The 17,435-nt window shown below is 47.6% G+C and overlaps 1 protein-coding gene across 2 annotated transcripts in view; it reads right to left on the reverse strand.

Annotated features, from left to right (window-relative positions):
* Nucleotides 1–17,435, reverse strand: part of LOC118008187 — an 88,700-nt gene that overhangs the window by 6,294 nt on the left and 64,971 nt on the right. Inside the window, exons 1-3 of one of the 2 annotated variants that reach the window (XM_035001660.1) lie at nucleotides 13,715–14,973; nucleotides 8,964–9,078; nucleotides 2,720–3,610 (exon numbers count right to left, since the gene is read on the reverse strand). In XM_035001660.1, coding sequence (XP_034857551.1) covers nucleotides 3,234–3,610; nucleotides 8,964–9,078; nucleotides 13,715–13,879 — 657 coding nt within the window. In that variant the 5' untranslated portion in view covers nucleotides 13,880–14,973 and the 3' untranslated portion in view covers nucleotides 2,720–3,233. Of the gene's footprint in view, nucleotides 1–2,719; nucleotides 3,611–8,963; nucleotides 9,079–13,714; nucleotides 14,974–17,435 lie in introns of those variants that run through there. The other variant, XM_035001661.1, reaches the window with a different exon arrangement.

Consider the following 17,435-nt stretch of genomic DNA (forward strand, 5'->3'; position numbering starts at 1 on the left):
TCGGGGACCAACCAAGTGTGTTTTCAAAGCTCCAGAGCGAGGGTGAGAATGTGCTTCCTACTGTCCAATGTCAGCTTACGGCACTTGGCAAGTGTGACCCTTTGAGCCAGGCCTTCCGCAATGGCCCTGTCATTGTCAAATGCCGCATGCAATCTCACGGAGACCTCCTGTGTTCGCTGTCGGTCTTCCTTGTCTTGCTCTCCATCAGCTCAGTTAGCTTTTCCCCTCTAGATGAGTCTGACCTTAATTCCATCCGGTCCTGCCATCTCTCTGCCTAGATGGCCAAGGTCACAGGGACCCACATCAGCCTCTCTGACACGTGACCAGGAGCCCATAAACCTATTTGGAGCTTCTCTTTCTGCATTCCCTTCACCCAACATTTACTGAGCACCTACGATGTATCAGGCTCAATGCGAAGTACTTTGTAAATTTACCATGTTTATGCTGTGTCACAACAGCTTATGAGGATTACAGCTATAATGACACAGAGATCTCGAGATGATAAAAATCTTGTCTAGGGTGTCTTACTTCAGGTTTGGTTTTCAAACACAGGTCTGGCTGACTTCAAGGCCCACAGTCTCCCCATTGCTGCATTGCTCCTCAGTGAAAAAGACCTGGTTTCTGCCTGGAGGTGTTCACAAGTCTGGTCAGGAAGATCCACACAGGAGACGAACAGGAGGACAGAGGCTGTGGAAGCAGGTGGAGAAGCACTTACCCAGAGAAGGAATTCTCAAGAAGATGGTACTTTTTTTTTTTTAAGATTTTATTTATTTGACAGAGAGAGACAGCAAGAGAGGGAACACAAGCAGGGGGAGTGGGAAAGGGAGAAGCAGGCTTCCCACTGAGCAGGAAGCCCGATGCGGGGCTCGATCCCAGGACCCTGGGACCATGACCTGAGCCAAAGGCAGCCACTTAACTGACTGAGCCACCCAGGCATCCTGAGAAGATGATACTTTGAATTGAGTCCCAAAAGATGATCAAAAGTTACTCAGATGAAGAAAGGGAGAACTTCATGTACACAGCTGTGGAGTCCAGAGAAATCAGGGCTTCCTCAGGGACCTGCCAGAAGCTCAGTACAGCTGTGGGATGATGTGGCAGAAGGGGCACGAGGTGATGACGGGCAGCAAGCGGGGCAGGTCATGAGCCTTTCAGTCACATTAACAGGTTTTGCACTTTATCCCGGGGACAATGGGCACCAGGTGAAGGATTTTAAGCAGAAGAGATAGAATCAAAGTTGCATTTAGGAGGAAGGATGGGCAAAGGACATGCACGTCTAGAGGCAGGCAGAGCACATAAGAGGCTGCAGTGAAAATTCTAGCAAGAGCTGATGGTGACCAGAATTAAGATTTTAGCAGTGAAGATGAGGGGAGAAAATGAGGAGCTATTCAGAAGGCACATGCAACTGGATTTGACAAGAGACTAAATATGGTGGGTGAGAAGAAGGAGGAGTTGAGAATAAGTGCTTTCCTTGGGACAAAGAACATAGGAAGAGGAATGGGTTGGGGAGAGCTGTTGAGTTTCTTTGGACATGTTAAGTGTATGGGTCCAGTGGGCAGCTGGATATGAAGGTCTGGAGTCCAGGAAAGGGGCAGAGGCTGGAGATCTAAAATAGGAAGTCATCAAAATGGTTACCGACTCCAGATATAATAAGGTGTCCAGAGAGAGTGGGCATGATGAGAAGAGTTGCATCCATAATGGCCAGAACGGATCCCACCTTCCCTCTAGAACTTTTTTTTTTTTTAAGATTTTATTTATTTATTTGAGAGAGAGAGCACGAGCAGGGGGAAGAGACAGAGGGAGAGGGAGAAGCAGACTCCCTGGTGAGCAGGGAGCCCGATGAGGGACTCAATCCCAAGACCCTGAGATCATGACCCGAGCCGAAGGCAGACGCTTAACCGACTGAGCCACCCAGGCGCCCCCCCCTCTAGAACTTGATAATTATTCTGCCCTCCAGCTTACTGACGCAGGGTCCTGATGCCTGGCCTTCTTCTTGCTGATTTCTTTCCCCAAAAGAAAGCATACTCCTCTCTGTGCCCTCATCCATTTGCTGATACCCTTTATGAATGCTCAGCTCTTCCAGGACCACATCCCTACTGGAGACAATCCTTGCATTACTGTGGCTGCATGTCCTCCAACACCATCCAATGAGGACCCTGTAGTACCACTCCTTGCCCAGTCTTTCTTTTCTCTTTGGGCCCTGACATAGACCAAACACCCTTGTGGGACCAGCCTCTGAAATCAGGTTAGTTCCTATACCCAAAGTGGGAAGGGCCCTCCCTATTTACCGTTCTCCCCATCTGGCCCAGGGCTGTGGCCTGATGCACTTCACAGTCCGTGGAACAGGCCTGCGGGCCCCCAAAGGAGCCTGGGATGGGGATGGTTCCTCTGTCTCCCCAGCCCCATGAAGCAGAGAAAGAGGAAGCACAGCAGGGGCTGACTGAATGGAAGACTGGAACACCAGAATTGGCTCCCAAGGGAGACTGGCCGTGGAATACCTTAAATTAGAAGTCTTAAAAAATGTGTTAGGGATCCCTGTTGCCCTGGTTGGCTTTGGGTGTGGTTCTTTCCAACAGAGGATGATTGGTGGTTTTTCCAGCCCTGTAATTCTCCTTGTGATGAGGTAGAATTAAAGCCGAAATGTGAGTTCATAAATTGCCTAGTTGGTGAATAATAGAGTTTAAATCTCCTCAAAAAAAAAAAAGTTAAATACAAAATCATATTAAAATTCATAGCCATCTGGCTACAACGATTTCATTTAAAAATTGAGCACAATTAATTTTTAATCCTAGGTCAGCTTTCCCACTCCTACCTGTCTCTCTCCTCACCGCCTCCCCCATCAGACAGTCAGTGTGTGTTCCGAGAACTTGAGACCATTTTAAATATTAACTGGAGCCACACATACCCAGGAAGATGAATCCACACGTACTTCTCCTCTTCCGTCTATTATTACTAGTATGATTGCTCACATATTTCTAAATGCAGTTCTGGTTAAAAATAAATTCTGTAAACTAGGAATGTGGGGTGTGTCTGCCTCCATAAAAATCCCTTTGTTCTCTGTGCAGAATTGAGCAGAGATGCAGAAGTAGAAAGCAGGGCTGTATTTCAGGAAAAGATCCTGGGCCAGCGCTTTGGCATCCGTCTTTCTGTTAGCAGGAGGGGTCACTGAGTCTGGGAGAGCTCGGGATGCTTCAGGGTTTTACAGCAGAGACTGCTTGACTTCCTTCCCCGATTGCTCAGTTTGGATGGGAAGAAATTCTGTAAGAGAGGGTACAGGAATAGACACAAGCGTGGTAGGCTAAAGCCAGGAAGCTGACATGATCAAGCATCCTCCAGGAGCAGGCGGGCCAGGGCTGAATCAGCGGAGTCCGGAAGTTGCTATCGGCTCCTTGAGACGCCAGCGCGCTTCGGGAGAGGAGCTGTTCTGGTGGAGACCCTCTGACTGAGGCCTCTTCTCTGCATGAATTGAAACATGCACATTTTGAATGAGGTTTGCTCCCCTCCACACTGGAGTCCTCATCTTCTATGACAGACCCACTCAGCCCCAGGGGCAGGAAGACCAGGGTTCCAGCATCGATCCTTGTAGAGAGGACCCGGAGCAGGGCAATGAATCCTGCAGGTATGGTAGACCATGCTCAGTGAAAGGAGAAACCACAGAGGGTTGCCACTGGCTTGACACCATTCTCAACAAACCCCTGGATTGTGCACAGTCCAAGATTATTAGTTAGGCAACCGAAAGGTCGTGGACCCAAAGGGCAACTAGAAATAGTACAGAGCCAACAAGGAGAAAAGAGAGGTGTCAGAGGCAGCTCTCTGTGAATGCTGAATTGTGTTTTTAGTTTTTGGAAGCTACTGAATTTGTGATCGCCTGTGCTGGAGCCAGTATTGGTCCCTAAGACCTTCTGAAGAAACCACTCTTGGCTATTTAATAACTGATCTCAGCTGTGTGACTGGGGAGACCGCAGAGTCAAGGGTTCATGTATTTGCTCTTACGTGGCCCCTTGCAAGAAGCCACAGAAGGTCAGCTGGAGTTGGGTTCTCTCTTTTTTTTTTTAATTTTTTTTCTGATGGGCAACAACTTTATTTTTTTTAAATATTTTTATTTATTTGTCAGAGAGAAGAAGAAGAAGAAGAAGAAGAAGAAGAGAGAGAGAGGCAGGCAGAGGGAGAAGCAGTCTCCCCACTGAGAAAGGAGCCCGATGTAGGACTCGATCCCAGGATCCTGGGATCATGACCTGAGCTGAAGGCAGATGCTTAACCGACTGAGCCACCCAGGCATCCCTCTCTGTTTCTTTTTAAGTAAACTCTATGCCCAACAAGGAACTTGACTTCACAACTCCGAGATCAGGAGTCACATGCTCTACCGACTGAGCCAGCCAGGCACCCCAGAAGCTAGGTTCTTAAATGGACATGAAAAGCTGTGATTGAAGAATGACCCATTTGGGGAAAATAAAGCCGATGATGGGAAATGGGCTGCATCTTAGGTTGAGTCTCCTTTTTTAGTGAGTCCTGAGGTAGAGGGCATTCAGGGGCTGAAAACTCAGAATGTCAGCTAAATTTGGCCTCCGCAAAGAGAAATTAGGTCACAAGTGCAATACTTTTGACCAAAGGTACTGCAAAGAAAGAAATTTAAAGTAGTTGCTAGTAAACAAACAAGGCAATTGTTAATACCAGGAAAAACAAAAAGCAATAAAGAAAAATAATAGTACACTATGATGCTCTGCTTTCCTTGCATATGTATAATGATGTAAACACCAAACATTAATTTAACCAAAAATTATGATATGCTGATGTAGGGAGGACTAGGAAAGGGATGGTTGAAAAGAACACTAAATCCTCATTTACCAATACAGGAACTGAAAGAAAAAAGCCCATGTGGTTTATTTAAAATATGGTAACATGTAAATGCCAGAAAAAAACCAGGAAGACTTAGGAGTGTGAGAGGGAATGAGGAAGGAAACTGCCACAGTTCACTGGACTTTTAGTATTATTTGACTTTTTTTTTAAAGATTTTATTTATTTATTTGAGAGCACGGGGTGGGGAGGTGGGGAGGGGCAGAGGGGAAGCAGAATCCCCGCTGAACAGGGAACCCAAAGGGGGGCTCAATCCCAGGACCCCAAGATCATGACCTCAGCCAAAGGCAGATACTTAATCAACTGAGCCACCCAGGCGCCATTATTTGACTTTTTAAATTACATGATTGTGTTCGTTAAAACAATTTTTAAGTGGTGTTCCTCCAAAAGGACAAGACAGAACAGAACATCTTTACAGTTAAAAGTGTGTTGAAAAGACAAATTAACTTCAAGCTCTAAATACCCTGGATAACGAGGACAATCAGGAAGCAAGAGGAAGGCCTAAAGCTCCCTTAGTTGATTTACACACAGTTTGATAACAGTTAAGTTGAATAAAAAGAGTCCTTAGTTCATACCTAGATCTTGCATAATTTTAAAATTTGTTATTGCTTATGTAGTATTTACAAGAGAATGAATTAAAACTTCCTTTAAAAAGAGGTAGTTTGGGGACATACTGAGCAGAGCATATTCTATATATCTACTTCTTTAATTGTCCACACAGGGAGAGTGCCTCACCAGGGGCCCAAGCATCCATACACATCATCATTATTCATCAAGGACCAGCTATCTGAAGAGCAAGCATACTGGCCAGGAAGAATTAATCATCTTCCATAAGACTTGAGTCTATGATTGCCATAGATTTCATTCATTTCTTCCTTCCTATCTCTCTTTCAGAAATGTACAGTGTAAAGGAACCTGCCAAAACATGTCTTTGGGTGGCAGGTGACACCATTTAAGCAAACTTGCTGTGACCTTGAGTGGATAACCAGTGTTGAGTGGACCTTTACCCTTTAACACGGGGTTCTTCAACCTCAGCACTACTAACATTTTGGTCAGATAATTCTTTGTCGTGGGGGTCTGCACTGCACATAGTAGGACGTTTAGCAGTGTCCCTGGCCTCACACATTAGATGTCAATGGCATCCTCCTCCCCAGTGGTGACAACCAAACACTGTCGCTGGTAGCTCATTGAAGATTTAGGCTTAGTCTATATTACTAGCTCTGCAGCAAAGAACATCTAAACAGTGATTAAAATTTATTATACCATTCTGCATCTGATAACTGAGACATGTTAAGTGAGAAGTTTCTCCCTAAAGTATAATTAGGCTATGTAAATTACCTAAGTATTTTTAAATCTGGAATAAAGTTGAAAATGAAAAGAATCTCATCATGACATTCTGAACCACTGGTTAGATCTTTCTCCAGGGAGGAGTTCTTGCTCCCAACATCTTTATAATCTCCCCCTCAACTGAGCTTGCTTCAGCTTTCAAGAAAGCTGGAGTAGAACCCATAAGAGGTTTGAGTGGGCAAAAGGCACTCCAGTAAGGATTCCCTGGCCAGAGTGGGGAGGACTGGGTCTGGGACATAAATAGCTGCTTCATCATCAAAGCTTCCTCCTGCCCAGGAGAAGGCTTTCATGAGAACTCGGGCTCATTGTGTGAAAATTCAGATGACTGAACTATAATTAGCTCGATTAGTCAACATTTTCATTCATAGGATTCTGGCTTTGATGTGCTCCTTTCTCACAGAATCAAAGCTAATAATTCTGGAAACATAATTGGGAACTGAGTGCCAGCTTGAAGCTTGGGGAGCTCCCTCACCTTCTTGGCAAGCCCTGCTTCCAAGATGTTGCTTCCTGGCTATGAATGAACCCGGCCCAGGCACCTCCACCTTGCCCTTTGGCTCCTTGCTTCAGAGGACATTTCCTGAGCATCTCCTCTCTGTGAGTCAAGATCTCGAGCATTTATGTTCTAAATGTGCAGTGGTTGACATAAAGCTATGACAACAGTACCTCCAAAGCCCGAGCACTTAATAGATGCATAAACCTTTTTTTGGATATTGCTAAACAAACAGTGGAGCAGATCATTGGTTGGTTGTCTATCCAATAACCATCCCTACTGCTTCAGGAATAAAAGCTGATTGAAACAACCAATTGCAGTGATTGTCTTTTTGTTCAAGCATAAGTTCATGAGATCATTCTGGTTGATGAGATAGGATAAGTATGCCGGGTAGATTCTTAGCAAGATTTCCTTGCTTAAACAGGCATATATAGGAAGAGACGGTCCTCTCCCGCTATTGGATGTGGTTGTATTTCTAAGTGACATCTAGAATTGTGCCCACCATCTTGAAAGCATGAGGAAAGACGACCAGGGGATGAAGCAGACAGGCCGAGGATGCAGGTCAGAGAGATGGCCTTTATGACATTGTTAAGCTACGGATCAGCCATCCCTGAGGTTACCTCTGGATTTCCCAAGTAGATGACACATTTTCCTTACTCTTAAGTTCAGTTGGATTTTCTGTGCTTATAGGTGAAAGCATCCTAGTTGATATAAGTGACTTGCCAGATTTTTTTGTATAGGAAGGGATTTAGGTAAAAGGCTAGCCTAATGGGAACTTTATCGTATCTGCCACTGCTTACCGAGTACCAACCATGCACCTGTGCAGAAACCATATGAACACTGACTCTGATCCTCACAATAACTCCATGAGGTGATTTTTATTATTTGCATTTCAAAGATGGGGAAACTGAGGCTCTGAGACATAGAGAGCACCAGTGACTATGCAGCGTAGCTCACATTCAAACGCACATCTAATATGACTCCATGCTTCTCTCTACATTCTACTTCTTTTTTAAATTTTTTAAAAAGATTTCTTTATTTATTTGAGAGAGAGAGCGAGCGTGCACGAGTAGGGGGACAGGCAGAGGGAGAGACTCGAGCCAACTTCCCTGCTGAGCACGGAGCCCCACACAGGGCTCGATCTCACGACCCTGATATTGTTACCTGAGCCAAAATCAAGTGTTGGACACTCAACCAACTGAGTCACCCAGGCGCCCCCACATTCTATTTCTCATTAGCATTCCAAAGACACAGCAAGAGATGAGGACGAGTGTGCAGAGGAAGGCTACTTGCCTCAAGGGTATGGGACGGAAGGAACAAAGGAGTGGAAATCCCATCCCCTAAAACTGTCTCAATGGGGAACGAAACCACCATCCTCACCCAAAACACCCCTTATCAGAGACCCTGGATGCCACTTCCAAGCAAGGAGGAATGGGAAACCCTCAGACATTTTGTCACTGGAGCTCCAGACTGGTCCTGCGAACTTGGCCATGACACTTACAATGTATAAAGGCTAAAGACCACCACTGGCTTCTCTCAAGCATTTCTCACTGAGAGAAATCCCGCCTCTCATCCTCATGATGCAGTCTCTGCAGACAAGATTAAAAAGAGCTGTTTCCTGTGTTTGCCTCACCCTTGCCCATTCCCTCTTTGCCCTAACGCTTTCCCCCACGACGCAAAAACAAGGCACCCAGGACCGATGAAGAATAGCCATGCTAAGCTCCTGGGACTAAGCTCTGGTCCCAAGTCTGCTCTGGGTTTGCTCAAGAGAGGATTCTGGCAAAGGCTTGGAAAGTGCTATAGACTGAGTTTTATGTTCTGGAGACCCTACAGGACAGGAGTGGGGAAGGGTGAGGGCTTCTGCACAGAGCCCTATTGCGGGACGGCCTCACCTTATATGACCCTGACCGGGAATATGAATGAATTCCTTATCCTCCCTGCTTCCATTTTCTTCCCTTGTAAAACAGGAATAATAAGGGCCAGTTGACCATGAAAATGCAGAGATGAATGTCAGCATCTGACTGTTGTGAGCTGCCAGGGCTGTGGGGTGGCACAGACGGGAGCTCATCCCTGTACCATTTCCCAGTGCTTCTCCCTGGCTACCTTCCCCTCTCCAACTCCCATCAGCCTCAGGCTTCCAATGATCAGCAAAGATGGAAGTTTCCTCACATTTCCTGAGGCACTGTGAAGAACTGCTAAATGAGCTCATCTCTCCGCACTCTACACCCCAAGAGCTCTCGAGGAGTAGGCTTGCTGGCCCGGCACGCTGACAAACCTGGAGAGGCAGGAGGAGGTCTCGGTCTCCTGGATCCCGCACATCCACGGAAGCCGAGGCAGAAAGCTGTGTCAACCCCGAGTGTTGTCCCAACGGGCCAAATGCGGCGGAGAGGCTGAAAAAGATAAAAAGGTGTCCATTAGATGGAGCAACATGGAGCTTATTGGTGACTGAGAAGAGTGGCTTGGGAGAGCAATTTGAGACTGAAATGCTAATGGATCTATGGAGGAGAGAACAGGAGGGGAAAAGTGTTTACAGACAACGCTTGGAAGAAATTTTGCTATGGGACCAGAGAAATGGAAGAAGATGTGAAATCAAAGAAGAGTTTAAGAGCTATTAGAGCATTTTTTTTTAAGATTTTATTTATTCATTTGTCAGAGAGAGAGACAGAACAAGCAGGTGGAGCAGCAGAGGGAGAGGAAGAAGCAGGCTCCCCGCTGAGCAGGGTGCCCGATGTGGGGGCTCTATCCCAGGACCCTGGGATCATGACCTGAGCCGCAGGCAGATGCTTAACCGACTGAGCCACCCAGGCATCCCAAGATATTAGAGCATCTTTGTATGCTGATGAGACTTTTCCTTTCCGGAGGGAGAAACTGACAATGGAGGAGAGAGAAGTGATGTTTACAGAGGGCAGCCTTTAGGAAGGGGAGAAGTGCGTTGGTACTCGGTTCTTCCAGTGTGAGATCTTTCTGGCAACTTCACTTGCTCTGGTCTTCTGATGGACATCTGCTCTGTATGCCCTCAAGTGGCAGCCTAATCAAGGACAGGGCCAAGAGGTACTGGAAGGATTCCATGCCTCCCTTAGCTTTCCATGCTGGTCCCGGGATCCAAGCTGCAGCAATCTGCTGCACGGTTTGCTTTCTGATTTCCCAGTGTGTTGTCCCCAAGGGCTGGGGCAGGTGAATCTGCCCCGTATTTTTCAAAGGTCAAACATGTTCAAAGGCCTGATCTCCCTCAGTAATATAACCCTGAATATGGGTAGGCCATCTGCATTCATTGACTCCTTTACTCTTATCATCCAACCTTACAGATGGGGAAAGTTAGGCATGGAAATGTTAAATGAATTGCCAAAGGTCATGCATCTGGTAGGTGGAGGACCTGGGATTTGAACCCAGGCCATCTGGCTCTGGGAGCCCTCCTCTTCCACGCCTCCCTCTCCCCCACTGCCCCCGTCCCGCCCTAATCTGTTTCCTCCCTTTAGCCCTTTTCCCAGAAGGCCTAGGATCCTCTCCGCCTCCCCCAAAGAACATCCTGGAGCCCTTGCAATGAGAGGTCATTCTGATTCACCTGTGACCGGTCCTGTACCCATGAGGAATGCTGCCCACGCAGGGAGGGAGGATTCGGAGCTGCTGCTTTCCTGCCTTCCTGTTTCTATCAGGCCAGACCTGGGCAGGACACGATGGCACACTCAAATTGGGTAATTTGAAGAAAGTTGAATAGAGGGGCTAGTTACAAAGGTGTGGGCAGGATGTAGGGAAACCACAGAGGCAGGGCAAGAAGCCACAGCTACTTGACCACCCCGAGGCCTGAAGGGGCGAGGGGAGGTGTGGTCACTGAAGCCTGTAGTGTGTGCACTTAGGGCCGCCTGACCAGAGCTGTGATCCTGAGAAAAGGGACGCAGCCGGCCCCAGGGGTGCCCCCATCCAGGCCTCCCTCCTGCGTCTCCCTCTCTCTGTTCTCCCATCCAGGATACCCACTGGCTAAACCCAACCCAAAGCCAAAGGGTGAGTGAGGGAACCCACTGAGCAGGTCTGCAGCACAGACCAGGGTAGGGAAGGATGGAGATTGGATCTAGAAGGGCAAACAGAAGTATCTAGCATATAACCGACTTCTTATCGAGGGTGGCGGAGAAGAATGCAGGGCTCTCGGGGCGCCTGGGTGGCTCAGATGGTTAAGCGTCTGCCTTCGGCTCAGGTCATGATCCCCGGGTCCTGGGATCAAGCCCCACATCGGGTTCCTGGCTCAGCGAGGAGCCTGCTTCTCCCTCTCCCTCTGCCTCTCTCCCTGCTCATGCTTTCTCTCTCTCTCTCTGTGTCTCAAATGAATAAATATTAAAAAAAAAAAGAATGCGGGGCTCTGGAGCCAGGTGACCTGACTTCAAGTGCCAATTGCCTCTTACAGGCCACAGGACCCTGGGCAAGTTACTTAACCTCTCTATGCATCAGTTTTCCCATCTTTGTAACCTCAACCTCACAAAGTTATAATGAGCATTCATGCTTAGTTGATCTCCCTTAGAGATAACTTAAGTAAAGCACTTAGCATACAGTAGGTACTCAATAAATGCTGATCCCTTTCCTCTCTCACCTCCTTCAGGTATAATGTGTGGGGATGAGGCCCTATACTTTGAATGTGGGAGCATTATACGTAGTCCATAAATATTGCTTGGTGGATGGCTGAAGGGCCATCTGTTCCTTGGAGGCTTCCAAACATCCTTCAGATGACCTGTCCTTGGAGCCTGCAACGGTTACTGTGGCTTAGAAAGTTCTTGCTGGGATTGCTGGTATGGTTCTGTCTCCTTCCATGGGTGGTTGCAAGGTCACTGACGTATCTGCCTTATAATTTATTAATTTGTGTGCTTGTTTTATGCTGTGTCTCTGTTTTCTAACAATTAAAAAGTTCTTTAAAATCATTTTTAAATTTCATATAACCATAAAAAATTTTTAAATTTCATTGTTTGCTTTCTCTCCATTTGCTCTGCCTTGTGATTAGGATGGATCTGAATTATCACCAGGTTCGAGACAAAAAGCATTTAAAAAGGCAAGTTTACAGGTGGTAAGTGGCTCTGGGGCCGTTTATTTTTTTCTATTCCTGTATTACCTCCTATTCACAGATGCAGGAAACTGAAGCCGGGTCTCTATGCTTGTCCTATAAGCAAGCAGGTCTAGGGAATGCTCTCTACTGGAGGCAGCTATTAGGGTATGCTCCCCACTCCTGAACCTTCTTTGGAGAATTCCATGGTTCAAATCCTTGCCCTTCGATGCACCATTTGACCCTGAGCAAGTGTCTCCCTCCTTCCTCTTTCCACCTCCCTCCATCACCTTAGAGCCCCAGAGTGCCTGGGGTGCCGGGCTCCCATTGTCCACCAAGCAGCTCTGCCATTGTTGCCAAGCCCTGTTCCCAACCCACTTAAAAAAAAAATATTTTACTTATGGGGGCGCCTGAGTGGCTCAAAAATAAATTTGAGAGAGAGGGAACACTAGCTGGGGAGGGGCAGAGGGAGAAGAAGCAGATTCCTCTGCTGAGCAGGGAGACCGACGTGGGGCTCGATCCCAGAACCCTGAGATCATGACCTGAGCCGAAAGCAGATGCTTAACGAATGAACCACCCAGGCGCCCCCCAACTCACTTTTTTCTTTTTTAAGATTTTATTTATTTATTTGACAGAGAGAGCACAAACAGAGGGAGAAGCAGAGGGAAAGGGAGAAGCAGGCTGCCTGTAGAGCAGGGAGCCTGATGTGGGGCTCGATCCCAGGACCCTGGGATCATGACCTGAGCCCAAGGCAGACGCTTAACCGACTGAGCCACCCAGGAGCCCCCCCCACCCAACTCACTCTTAAGTAGACACCCAAGTGGAGGTATGCTTTTCCAAACTATTTACCTGACATTCTCCTTTTCTGTTGTAAATCTCTTTCAACCCTTCTTTCAGCACGTGCTTTCCAAAAGGAGCGAAAATTCCCTATGATAAACTTATACCACTAAGACTCAAAGTTCTGCAGTGGCGGGGACCGTGACTTTCCGTGTTTTTATAACCTTATATTGCCTGCCTGAGTAGCTGACACCGATCAGGTGCTCGAGAAATGGTCGTGGCCTCGAACTGAAGAGGATTTTCCTTCCCTTCCTGCCCACGTGAAAACCATCTATCTCTCCAGGCCAGTGCCATCACTCCAGGGGACTGCACAGGACCCGAGCGAGAGGGACTCTGCCCTCTCTGGGAGGCTTTCTGTAAGCCCAGCAGCTGCAGGAGTGCTAAAAGGATGAGATGGGAGGTGGGCAGAGAGGAACAGGCACTTAAAAAACTTCGAGGCTCATTTATTTTTAACATCATAGATTTTCTCTTGCTTTCCTTGAGCATATGATGTGTCTCCCCTCTTCTTGTAAAGGATTGCATAACTGAGGACTTCTATTTGTTTATTTTGCCTCCTGCACAGTCATCGGCAAACTCCGGCGCCTTCCATCTCCTACCCACCAAAGCTGGCGCAGAAAGAGCAGAAACTCCAGGGCTTCTGACGCTTTTACTGGGGCTCAAACGACCCAGGCCTGGAGATGAGGGAGTGAGCGAGGCCATTTAGCTCCTCTGGGCCTCACCTGTCCTCATCAGTAGCTGGGTAGCGTGGGAGTAATAAATAAGTGGTGCTTGTTGTGTTGGCATGAAAAGTTCCAGCCTGTGAAATGTGTGATCTATGAGACACTGAGATCCAGTTCCTGGACGAGGGCATCTGAGGCAGGCGCCTCTCCGAGCCCCTGAGCTTCACGGTGTCTCCCCACAGTGAATCAGGACACAGATTGGCCAAATCAGCTGTTTTCCTTATCCCTCCAAGTTCCAAAGTCCAAATGCTTTCCTGCTGAGTAATTATTTTATACAGGGGAAAGGGAAGTGCAAAAGGCAGACTCCTCCTGCGGGCTCTCGGTTGGCTCTGGAGATGTCACCCAGACACCACTGTAGTATCTGGCTTCCCCACTCTCCCCAGTTCATGCCACCCTCGTTCAGGCTCCAAAACGAAAGGGACCCCGACACAAGCCCACAGCACATACCAACACGCAGCTTTCCCATCTCCTAAAGATGAAATTCCAAGTGTTTGCGAATAAATACTCCCCGCAGCAAAATTTCATTGTCAAGAAGGACATCGTGCTTGTCCGGACGCCCACAAGAAGGGCCTTTTGCCAAAACGAATGGGAAATCATTGGCCCAATTAACATCCTGTGATCTTAGATCTAAAAATGACCCGGAGCCGGGTAAACAAGGTGACGTAAGCTGCCGGGCGGGGAGCGGCTCTCTACTGCCACCTGGAGGAGAACGTTTGCAATGGCGCGGAGGCTCCGGGCGGCGGGGAGGCGGACCTCCGCCCGCTGTTAGGACCTGGTGACAACAAGCGCGAGCTGGGCAGTCCCGGGGAGGGGAAGGAAAACACGGAGGAGACCAAACAGAGGGCAAGGACGCTCCTCCGCGACCTCATCTAGAGGTCTGGGTGATCCGGGCCTTTGGACACTGTGGAATTGACCCTTGCTGGCTTCCTCCTTGGGAACATTCCTTTTATAAAAGGACTCGGGCACCATGAACTCTTGCTGGAAAAAAAATCATGGCTTAAAACTAGTGGGGCAGGATCCCCAACGCTGGAGACCCCCGATAAAAACAGTTGGCAGTTTCTGAAAGGAGAAGCAGTAGCATGGCTATGCCAATTTAAACACAGGGCCACCGGATTTTCTGTTTTAGTTTGGGCTTGGCAGTGACTGAAGTGGGGGAGTGAGTGCAGGAGTTAACAGTCCTAATTTACTTTCTTGTCAGGCTAATGTGAGAATGAGGCTGCAGAGCTTTCTGCGTTACGCAACCGGCATGCTGGGAGATGCCCCAGAAATATGCTGGGGGCTAGCAGAAGGTCAACTGAGCGTTATTACTTTTCCCCCTGCAGATGATCCACAAAAGGAAAAGGAGTTGATGTTTAGCTTGATAAAAACAAAAACAAAACAAAACCCACTTTACTTTTGGGTTAGTCAGTTTTTGCTTGGTTGCAAACCACCTCAAAAGTCTCAGTGGCTGGGGACAACGCGCGTTTATTTTTCCTGCTAATGGGTCTGCAGGGCAGCCTTGGCGTGATCTCAGCTGGGCTCACCTGGGCTGGCTGAGCTAGGCTGGACTCCTGGCTGAGGGTCAGATACAGGTTCCACCTGGTTCTATTTCTGGACCCAGGATGAAAGGACAAAGGCTACCTGAGGCAAGCTCTTCTGGCAGAGGGCGTTACCTGTTCAAGAGGCCAAGTCAAAGCCGGCAAACACATTTGGAGCCTGTGTGTGTCATGTCCACTAATATTCCATTGGCTAAGGCCCGCCTACCATCAGTGGGGGTGGGGGTGGGGGTGGGGGTGGGGGAGTGGGTATACTCTGCTGACTCTAGTAGGCTGATCGAGACTGGAATTTAACCAATGGGTTAAATTTGCTACAGACCATCTGCTTCTTGTGGAAGAATTGCAAAGTGAGGGTGGCCTAGATAATCCTTATGCAGTATTGGTGGTCCTCAACATGAATTCAGTTTTGCCCAATGGACACTTTTTAAAAAATTTATTATTATTATTATTTTTCCATAATCTCTACAACCAACAGTGAGGCTCCAACGCACAACCCTGAGATCAAGAGTCCCATGCTCTACTGACTGAGCCAGCCAGGCGTCCTGCCTAATAGACACTTTTCAATTCCTTTTTATTCACATCTATCACTTATGATGTGCTTGTAATGGATAAGGGACACAGTGCCCTTGTCTATGGCCTGGTCTACTTTTTCAGGGTATACTTAAAACTCCCTGTGCCAGGACACCTGGGTGGCTCAGTCATTTAAGCATCTGCCTTTGGCTCAGGTCATGATCCCAGGGTCCTGGGATCAAGTCCCGCCTCGGGTTCCCTGCTCAGCCAGGAGTCTGCTTCTCCCTCTACCCTTACCCCCTGCTTGTGACCTCTCTTTCATTCTCTCTCTCCCTCAAATAAATAAAATCTTAAAAAAAAAACAAAAACAAAAACTCCCGGTGCCAGCAAGTCAGTTTAGCTATGCAGACATCACCTGTGGAATGAGAACGACAGGGAGAGATTCTTTGAGGAGGCAGCGTGGTATGCTGAGAAGAGCACTAGACTTGAGAATCAAGAGACCTGGGTTTCTAGTCCTGATTCTGCCAGGGTTGGAATTTGGAAGGGTCAGCAGGAACCAGCAACCAGGTACTTTTCAAGTCTTGCTGAGAAGCTTGGACTTTATCCTGTGCACTGGGGCACAACGGGGTCAGCTCAGAGTTTGTTTGTTTGTTTTTTTAAGGCCTTTTGGCAACAGTGTGGAGGGTGGATTGAAGGAGAAAAATTGGATTGGAGGCGAGGAGATGAGCTAGGCTATCATCCAGGTGAAAGGTAATGAGGGCAGAGACCAGGAAGGAAGCCCTGGAGATGGAAAAAGGGGTGAATAAAGACTCTTTAGAAGCAGAACTGACAGGAAGAACTTTTTTTTTAAAGGTTTTATTTATTTGACAGAGAGAAAGACAGCCAGAGAGGGAACACAAGCAAGGGGAGTGGGAGAGGGAGAAGCAGGCTTCCCGCGGAGAAGGGAACCCGATGCGGGGCTCGATCCCAGGACCCTGGGATCGTGACCTGAGCCGAAGGCAGACGCTTAACGACCGAGCCACCCAGGCGCCCCAGAACTGACAGGAAGAACGTAAAGACAATTGATTATGGGGAGAAGGAGAAAGACAAGGGCAAGGGGGAGTCAAAGATGAATCAAGGGTCCAGAGTGCATCACCTAAATAGCGGTAAACGTTGTTTCTCAGAGTCTTTCTTACAGCTGAGTACATGTATGTATGCATGGGTTGGCAGGCATTGTAAAATGTATTACTTTCCAGAACTGGTGCAGAAAAAGCACACAAGGGACACCTGCGTGGCTCAGTTGTTAAGGGTCTGCCTTCGGCTCAGGTCATGACCCAGGGTCCTGGGATCGAGCCCCACATCGGGCTCCCTGCTCAGCAGGGAATCTGCTTCTCCCTCTCCCTATCCCCCTGCTTGTGTTCCCTCTCTCGCTGTCTCTCTCTTGCTCTCTCTGTTAAAAAAAAAAAAAATCACACAAACTTCAGCCATTGGCAAACCTTATTCACCATATTTGCTGTGTTCAAACACCTGCACCATTAATACTCAGTATTCTTTCTTCCTCTCTTTCTTTCTTCCTTTCTTTCTCTTCTTTCTTTCTTTCTTCTTCCTTTTCTTTCTTTCCTTACTGGTTTTATTTTATTTTTTTTTATAACTGAAAGTTTTGGGTTTTTTTTTATAAAGATTTTATTTATTTATTTGAGAGAGAGAGAATGAGAGACAGCATGAGAGGGAGGAGGGTCAGAGGGAGAAGCAGACTCCCTGCCGAGCAGGGAGCCCGATGCGGGACTCGATCCCGGGACTCCAGGATCATGACCTGAGCCGAAGGCAGTCGTTTAACCAACTGAACCACCCAGGCGCCCTGATTTTATTTTTAAGTAACCTCTACACTCAACGTGGGCTTCAAACTCACAATCCCGAGATCAAGAGTCCCATGCTCCACCTGAGCCAGCCAGGTGCCCCTAGCATTGTTCTTTAAATGAAGTCATTTATTTAACCTAAACACTTACTTCAGGCTTATCCTTAAAAACCATGTATGTGAGATCATGACTTTGTTGGGCCAGTTATGTATGGAGACATAATGAATCAAATACAAGGTCGTGGGCGCCTGGGTGGCTCAGTTGGTTAAGCGACTGCCTTCGGCTCAG

Source organism: Mirounga leonina, unplaced genomic scaffold (genome assembly GCF_011800145.1).
Source record: "Mirounga leonina isolate KUSES-001 unplaced genomic scaffold, KU_Mleo_1.0 Mir_125, whole genome shotgun sequence".
Taxonomy (NCBI): Eukaryota; Metazoa; Chordata; class Mammalia; order Carnivora; family Phocidae; genus Mirounga; species Mirounga leonina.